General features: G+C 35.0%; 1 protein-coding gene across 1 annotated transcript; it reads right to left on the bottom strand.

Annotated features, from left to right (window-relative positions):
• Window positions 1-771: 771 nt before the first annotated feature.
• LOC142174241 (uncharacterized) lies at window positions 772-1,434 on the bottom strand. Its single transcript, XM_075240035.1, has 2 exons — window positions 1,011-1,434; window positions 772-941 (listed from the first exon to the last, which is right to left on the bottom strand). Exons 1-2 carry the CDS (start codon window positions 1,432-1,434, stop codon window positions 772-774), a joined length of 594 nt encoding a protein of 197 aa, XP_075096136.1.
• Between the last annotated feature and the right edge of the window lie 8,193 nt (window positions 1,435-9,627).

Here is a 9,627-nt window from a genome sequence, read left to right as displayed (position 1 = left end):
ACATTTGGAATTAATGCAATCAAATTTTGGCAATACATCTAGATTTATCATCTTCCGCAATGTTTTGAAGTTTACGTGACCTAAACGCGAATGCCATAAAGTGTTTGACTCAAGTAAGTAAGAAGAAACATTCACTTTATTGATAGGAACTGCTATTACATTTAGCTTAAAAAGGCCCTCATTTAGGTAACCTTTTCCTACATATACATCGTTCTTACTAAGTACAACACTATTAGAAACAAAAATACATTTGAATCCATTCTTGACAAGAAGTGAGGTAGACACAAGATTCTTGCGAATTTCTGGAACATGGAGGACTTGATTTAGAGTCACTATTTTTCCCGACGTCATCTTCAATGGAATCTTGCCAACTCTTTCAATTTTGACTGTAGATGAATTTCCCATGAAGATTGTCTCGTTGGGTCCTGCGGGGGCATAAGAAGAAAATAACTCCTTGTTAGCACAAACATGGCGGGTGGCTCCAGAATCTATCCACCATTCTTTTGGATTTCCTACCAAATTGCATTCAGACAACAGGGCACATAAGTCCTCCATTTCATGGTCAACCATGTTATCTTGATTCTTTTTCTTCTTATCATTCTTGGGCGCACGACAATCCACGGCCTTATGCCCAGATCTTCCACAGTTATGGCAATTACCCTTGAATTTTTTCTTGCTTGGGTAATTCTTTGGTCCGGAAGCCTTCTTCCTCTTCTTATTTTGTGGCGCCTCCTCAACAACGTTTGCCCCCATCATTGTCGAGTTTCCACGTTACTTCTTTTCAGCATTTTTGTTGTCTTCTTCTATCCTCAAACGAACAATCAAGTCTTCTAGTGTCATCTCCTTCCGCTTGTGTTTAAGATAGTTCTTAAAATCCTTCCACAACGGAGGTAACTTTTCAATGAAAGCAGCGACTTGAAAGGCCTCATTTATGACCATACCTTCAATAAAAAATTCATAATTAATAATAAGATAAATATTATTACTAAAATTATTGATTCGGGTCATACCTTCAGCAAGGAGGTCATGCACAATGACTTGTAATTCTTGGACTTGAGTTATGACGGACCTAGTGTCAATCATCTTGAAATCCAAAAACCTTGCAGCCACGAACTTCTTAAGTCCGGCATCCTCAGTCTTGTACTTCTTCTCAAGTGTATTCCATAACGCTTTTGAAGTTTCCATGACACTATAGACATTGTACAAGCCATCTTCCAAACAACTCAATATGTAGTTTTTGCACAAGAAATCAGAATGTTTCCATGCTTCAGTTACAACAAGTCGTTCATCATCCGGAGTATTTTCAGCCATGACCGGAGGATCCTCCTTGATGAAACGTTGCAAACTCAACGTAGTAAGATAGAAGAGCATCTTCATTTGCCAACGTTTGAAGTCAATACCGGAAAACTTTCCGGGTTTTTCTGCCGGTGCCATAGCATGAGCAGGAGTAGAACGGCTTGAACAGCAGCAACCGTTCCCGCAACACTTCCATTAGTTTGGTTTTCATTCGTCATATTTCTGTAAAGTTGAAAACAATACAGAACTTGTTAATCAGTGAAGTTTTTGATATCTTCAAACTGAATACCAAACCAACCATACAACACGTAACAATGGTGAAGTTTTTATATACTTCAAACCCGTACGTTTATTATTCCGGCAAAGTTTTTATGTACTTTAAACCGGACAGAAACAATTATAGGAGTAGAAAGCAATAAGGCTTTAGTCTCCAATAAAGTATAAAGAAAACAGTTTAATAATCAACACAGAAACGTTAGTAATAAAATTCCTTAAGCTTGTGAGCATTACTGTATTAAAACAAAAAAAATCAGAAAACTGTTAGAAGAATAAAGAAATGTATAAAATAGTAAAGAATCAGAAATATTCCGAGTCCACAATTTTCTTGTGCGTCCTTAAGGAATTTTAACCCCCTCACACGTTGCCAAGGTAATGGATTAAATCCTCCCAGGATAAAACGGAATAAACCTTCCTGCAACAGAGGCAATACAAACTGCAGGATACAAACGAACTCAAAGAACGGAGCAAAATCACACTTACGAATTTGAGAGAGAGAGACTGCGAATTAGGATGCAGTATATTCAGAAAGAAAGAAGTTCTAGAGTGTTTTTCGTATCTTGAAGATGCAGCCTTGCCTCAGAATTTAAAGGCAAATATCAGAAGAGGTGTCTGGAAAGGTGCCTTTTCAGAAAATACGCGGCCTGCCGCGGTTCTACCGCGATCGCGGCCGAATCGCGGCCAGAGAGCCTCTCTGAATCTGACTGCCGCGATTCTACCGCGGTCGCAGCAGAACCGCGTCCAGCGAGGCCCTCTGAACTTTCAGCAGTGTTCTGGCGTATTTTCAGCAGTGATTTGGCATTTAATTAATTATTAAATAATTAAATAAATTTTGTCCAAAAATAATCTTATCGATCATTTGACAAATCCAAATCCAAAACCGAAGCCGAGCCGAGCGAGCGACGACGACGATGCGAGGGTTCATTCTCTTCAACTCCTTTTAAGAGCTTTAAGAAGTGAATCTATATATAAGCACACAAATGTGATTGTCTCTCACCAATGAGGGACAAAGTGCAAGACAAAAGTTTACTTCTTCAATTTTTCATTTTCCCTCCATTTTATTTCCCTCCATTTCCAATTCACACTTCTTCTACTTTAAAGCCCAATGACTTAAAGTCCAACAGATGTATCAGTAGAGTTGGTTGATAATAACGCATTGTACATGGATTTTGTGGTAAAAGTCCCATGTTCAGTAAGAGCCTAGTAAAGTTGGTCGGGCATTGCTGGGATAATAGGCATATAAATATTGGTAATTGTTGTGTATAGTTGAGTGGGAATATGGAAAGGTAAGGTTTCTAAATGCCAGGAATTCTCATGATAGTAGTTCGACACTAATTTAGTCTCTTCATGTTGTGGCAAAGGTCCATGAATGCAACTGCGTAATGTTTTGTTGTGGGTGATCCAGGGATCAGTCCAAAACTTTACATGATTCCCCGTGGAGAGATTCCATTTAGCTCCTAGTTGATAGTAGGACCATGCTGTAATAATAAGTCTCCAAGTGTTGGAGGCTTTAAGTCTTACTGAGGATTGTGGTCTGATGTTAGCATGTAAAAGTACTTGTGCCCACAATTGGTTTGGATTATGGAATAATCTCCAAGCTAAGCTTGCATGCGAGGCTTTATTCTTAATACTAAGATTGTGAATTCCTAATCCTCCTTGGTCAATGGGTTGTGTTACTGTTGATCATTTGATTAGGTGGAGTTTTTTCTGTTGGGGAGTAGTACCCCAAAGAAAATTACGTTGGTATCGATTAAGGTAGGTAAGTATATATTCAGGGATTTTGATATATTACATTAAATGATTTGGCAGATGATTGAGAGTGGCTTTTATTAGAGTGATTCTTCCAGCCCTTGACAGGAAAGCAGTCTTCCAACCCTGCAATTTATTTTTAAAATTGTCCAATAGAAACTGATAATCTCTTTTGCAGGGTTTTTGTGTAAAGATGGGAAAACCTAAATACTTTCCGAAAGTTTTACCTTCCTTCATTTTGGAAAAGCTGGAGTACTACTTGTCTAAGAGAAGGTTGGCAATTATTAGAGAAATATAATTTTGATTTCTCAAAATTTATTGTTTGGCCGGTTTGATGGATGAACTGATTAAGGGTATTGACAAATGGCTGACAAGTATTTGGAGTAATTTGTGAAGTTAGGATGATATCATCGGCAAAGAACAGATGAGAGATTTGTGGTCCCCTTTTTGATATTCTAAGAGGCATCCATTTGTTGTAGTCAACAGCTGAATTAATACTCCGAGAGAGCATTTCTAGACAGGGTATGAACAAATAGGGTGATAAGGGGTCACCCTGCCTAATACCTCGAGTAGATGTAAAATATTCAATGTGGCTACCATTAATAAAAATGGAAGTGGAGGTAGTCGTAATGCAGGACATGATAAGCCTTATAATAGCATTAGGGAAATTTAAGGATACTAGGGTATTGTGAATGAATGACCATTCTAGCTTGTCAAAGGCTTTTTCTAGATCGAGTTTTAGAAGCATATTTGGTTTAAGGCCTTTCCTTTTGCGGAAACTATGTAGGATTTCTTGAACTATTATGGCATTATCAGCTCTCTCTTGTTTTTTTTTGAAAGCTAGACTGACTAGGATGAATAATGCGTTCTAGAAAAAGGTTTTAATCTATTTACTATCATTATATGCTATTAAATAAATTCCATTTTTTAAGGAACTAAATTATTTCTCACTCCACCTTAATAAATCCCTTAAAACACTCCATCATCCCACGTTTTAAGGAATTGAAATTATACCTATTCACCAAAAAATTCAAACCCCACTAATTTTTCTACGAAGTCCTTCATGATCTTTTTCTTCTCTTTATTACGGTTTAAACTTATCATCCAATACACAGTGGAACTCATTTACGACTTTGCCAACGATATGGGTATGAATTACCCCGAACTATAACATGAATTGACATGATTCCATGGCTCATAAATATTAGAAAGTATATATTTATCGGTTATTATTTTGTGAGCGATTATATGGTAATATTTTTTCAAGTTTCTATCTCTCCCAAATACCTACTGTTTTAAAAAAAATAAAAATAAAAATTCAAGTCGATTTTGGTGTCCGCTTTGCAGCTCGACTAATTTGAATCGCTATGACTTAAATTTGCTTTCATATTATCTTACTTGTTAACTCTGCTTGCATTTCCATGTCTTGTTCGTTACACCCATCTAAAAAAATAGACGAAATATTTAAATAAATTTTAAATATGTTATTAACGGAACTCTTCTCCTAATAAATAAATTTCATTTCATTAAAAGAACATGACTCAATCAATCGCTCAGTTACACCTCAATTCAATAGTGTCATAGAACGGAGAAGTTAAGATTTTTGGTCTTTGGAGATTCTAGGGTTTGTGATGGGGGGGGGGGGAAATTGTTTATACGTAAAACTCAACGGTAAATACCTATTACGCAATCGGTGTTTACACAAAATCAAACAATTTAATACTAGCAATTAATAATTAGAATGTCTATGTATAGTGATGGAGCTAGACTTTTTACTAAGGGGAGTAGAATATAAAGAATTAAACATTTATTGAAAGTCAAGATAATTTAACATATAGTATATTTGCTTAAAAAATTTACCTAATTATACAGTATAATTTTCCAAAGAATTAAGGATGGGCAGCCCCAGCTGGAATGAAACCAAAATAATAATTGCATTACAGGAGATTCATTTAACAAAATGCATCAAATCTTGATATATATGGTAATGTTGTAACTACTAGACATGTTTCTTTGACTACCTTCCATAGTTCAAAGAATTTATTTGATCCACTAACCAAATTTCATGATTTGAAATTTAAAAAAGAAAATTCCTAATTGGGAATGGCATTAAATTAACTTTCTCTTTAGAACGAAAATTAGCAGGTTTTTGTTGGTAAAAAAGCACTCTAAAGTTTTTAAAAAAACATTCTTTTACACAAGATGGTCAAGACTTTGATGACTTTGTTTTTGGCAGTCTCCTTCTTGCTTATTTTATGCGGTCAGTCTATCTCTCTCCCTCCCCCGCCTCCAACCCCGTCTGTCTGTCTATATAATCAGTGACGGAGGCAAAAATTTTATTAAAAGGTATCAAAATATAAAAAAATATACAAAAAAGTCGAGAAAATATAACATATAATATATATATATAGATATATATATGCCTAAAACACGAGCATATCAGAATGTATCTAAGTCTTCCAAAATATATGATGTACATGTTAACGAGTTTTGTTATTTTCAGATGTGATTACAGTAGAAACATGTCAACAAACATGTCAAACTAGAGAAGATTGTAGCTTATCGTGTGAATCTGGGTTTTCAACTTGTGTTGATGGGATGTGCGTATGTTTAGCTGATCTCAAGACATATTCTGCTGATTATAAAGGTTCCTCTCACTCTCTTTATCTTTCTCATATTCAATCACTTAGTGACACATAATTAAGTTATAACATTAGCAAATTTTGATCATTTGATTTTAATAAGTTACACAAGATTTTAATATATATAAATATAATTACCCAGCTACACACTATAATTTCCAACGCAGGGGTGTCCGTTCACACTCCTTGGGTCACTGGACGCACCTAATAGCACTTTTCAATCTGCAGACCATATATTTATAGGAAATAAAATTAGAATATTTAAGTATAATCACTCGTAAAGTAACATGTGATATATATATATATATGGTCGTTTTAGCATGAAGCACCTTTTACTTTTCTTATGTTGATAATACGTAACTAGGAGCGGCAAACAGGCAGGTTGGATTGGATATGGTTCGAACAGAAAATGAGTAATAAAAAAACGGATAAATTATCCGACCCGACCTATATTTAATATGGCTAAAAACCCGGTTAACCGGTGGATAATATAGGTAACAATATTATTCATGATTTCTTGCATATGATTACTTTTGGGGAAATTCTTAGTCTCCCTAACTTGAGGAACCCTAATTTGAGGCTTTACAAATGTAAAATTTAAACTCATTGGTTATCCACTGGTTACCAATTGGTTATGTATTTTCTAAATGGATAATATAGTTCTTGTCCATATTTGACCCGTTTTAAAAAAATTCATTATCCAACCTATATTATAGTGAATAATATGAGTGATTAACTATTTTTCTTTTAATCATTTTATCACCCCGATATGTAACTAAGTCCTTCAAAAATTTATGTCATTGATATTAACAAGTTTTGTGATCTTCAGATGTGGTGACAACAGATACATGTGAGTGTCGAGAAGATTGTCAAATAGCATGTGACTATGGGATTGCAACTTGTGTTGAAGGGAGTTGCGTATGTTTAGTTCTCAAGACACATTCCACCAATAATAAAGGTCCCTCCTTCCTTCCCTTGGCCTCTTTTGATCATGGGTGTCATCGCGTAATAATAAGTTATTTTTTGCAAAATATATTTGATATCGTTGGACGACCACGGGTTCACGTGAACCATGATTTACATCGTGAATGACACATAATAATTAAAAGGTTACAAAACATTTCTTTCAACTGATGATAATAATTAATAGCATATATCGTCGCACCTAATGTTTTATCATTATGCATCTTTTACTTGTCACATATCAGCAATTTATTATACTAAAGTTTTTCCTAAGGTGCTAATGAGTTTTGTAATTTTCAGATGTGGTGACGGGAAAGATTATGTGTAAGACAACATTAGACTGTCGTCGTGATCTGAAATGTAAAGTTGGGTTTTCAATTTGTGTTGAAGGGGGATGCATTTGTAGTGATCAACTCGGGTCAATACTCCATTAATCATGATGGTGGCAGTTTTGGTGCCAAGTATTAAGAGTCTTCGTTGTTATTAAGAATATAAAATTCCTTATTGGCGGATGAGTATTGTATTTAATTCGATGTGTTTACTTGAAGAAATAAATAGCAATGAAATTGCTTTACTTGGTTGGATTATAACTAGAAAAAGAAATTGTTTTTTGTATAAATATTATTACTACAGTTTTTGGAGGTTCCAATATTCAGGGTTGGGAAATGGCCGACAGTATGAACTTTGCACCTCTAGAATGCAAGGTTTTGATATCACTCAGTTCACGTATTCTGTTACCCGCTGCCTTCCTGAAATTTCTTAGATGAGCGACGTAAAGGCTATGTAACCGATGTCCATGCAGTTACTATCTATCAGCTGGGGTTCTCTTCGTACGCTAGACGAAATTATCACTATCGTACGAGAAAACTAATGTCAAGAGCAATTGAGATAATTGAAAAGAGAATGAGATTGAAGAAAGTTTGATTGCATTAATAAAGCTATTACAGAAAGATAATTTAGTGTCGGGGGGGGGGGGGATACACAAATATAGAGAATTATTTGCTTACTTGAATGTTTGAGTACTTGCTTCCCCTTAATAATGCTTAAAAAATAAACCAAAGTTACAAGACTTGACATAACTAATCTAGAGAGACATAATGGAAATATAGGAAGTAATACTACTCTATATTTACAATAAAGAGGACTTAGATTCCTATAAGTGTGAACATCTAATTTTTAAACTATTTTAACACCTCCTAAAGTCATTAGTGTTTTATTATTTTAAATATTTTTCTCAATTTTTGTGTCTTTAATTGCATATTTCCTATCATAAAAATAAAAAAAAAGTTCTTTCTTCATTTGTGTATTTTATGAATTAACTAACTGTTCATTTGGTGAATTAATATAGTTAATTGATCATTTCAATAAGTTATTTAATTAATTAATTTATTCGTATAAATTTAGTTTAAAATCGGATTAAGAGAATTAGGCAAAAACTGAAATGATTTAAGTGGTCAAAAGTGCAATGGCTAATCCATAAAAGGGCTACCAGTAGATCACGAAACGACGTAGTTTCATATCTAAACTAGTCGTTTGATAAATAAATCTAAGATCCAATCTGAGCCCTCCTTTCTCTTCTTTCTAGCGGCTCTAAATCAATATTATCTAGGTTTATAAAGCTAGGAAGTCACCCCCTTTTTGCTTCATTTTCACATAACACAAATCCTAGCACCCTCTCTCTCTCCTACTCCTCCTCTGCCGCCGCTGCCACTCTCCATGGCGGCACTGCCGCCTGCTGCCGTCCCATATGCGGACGTTGCAAAAATAATCTGAGTATTTAGCCCAGAGTCGAACCTACAAGGAATTAACCTATCAGTTACTTTCGTTGGATTTACAAAATTCTATGGAATCAACTTCCCAAACGTTGTGAATAACAATTGATAGTATTTCTACTAACTAAGAATGAATGTAAGTAAACAGCTGAAAACTAACTATGATTAAGTTGTAAATAATTAAGAAAAGGTTCTAAGGATATGATTTCCCTGTTGATGGAATCCCTTCCGGTTATGTTTCATATAGATTCACCAAATCATCTCTATCAATCATGAGCACTCCTATTACCGTAAATCTCTCCCGAGTAATCACGATAATTTACTAAACGCACTCTCCCGAGATACGCTAGTTGACTTTATTTATTACAGCTCACTTTAGATAGCACCCAAGACTTCGTTATCCCTAATCCCGCCTTTAAACCCGAAGTTATTGATCCCTCATATACTTTGGGAGTGGTATTGTTCAATAATTACCTAAATATGCACTCTCTCCCGAGTTATGCACACTAAATAGGCATAGCTAATTGAGGATCCTGTCAATTAACTACAACAAATACGTAGTTGAACAAATAGAGATTAAACTGACAAACTATATTAACATCACAAGAATTTCATCCTTCAATAGGTTCCATCAAAACCCTAGACTAAGGAATTAGCTACTTATGACAAAACAAGATGAAAATACTAAATTATTCATAATGGTAATTGCAAGAAAATAAAAAAAATAGAAAAACTCTAATGTTTGGTTGATCTTCTCACACTTGTTCTTGTCTCCAAAGTAGTCTAAAAACAAGCTTCAAACAATCTTGGGCGAGTTTCTATAGCTTATAAGGGTTTGGAACAAGTTTTCCCTAATTTACACTTAGGTCCCAAATTTTCTGACGCGTGAACAGTGCACCACGATTCTGCCTCGAGCTTTAATCTGCCGC

Source organism: Nicotiana tabacum, chromosome 20 (genome assembly GCF_000715075.1).
Source record: "Nicotiana tabacum cultivar K326 chromosome 20, ASM71507v2, whole genome shotgun sequence".
Taxonomy (NCBI): Eukaryota; Viridiplantae; Streptophyta; class Magnoliopsida; order Solanales; family Solanaceae; genus Nicotiana; species Nicotiana tabacum.
This window is presented reverse-complemented; position numbering and strand designations above follow the sequence as displayed.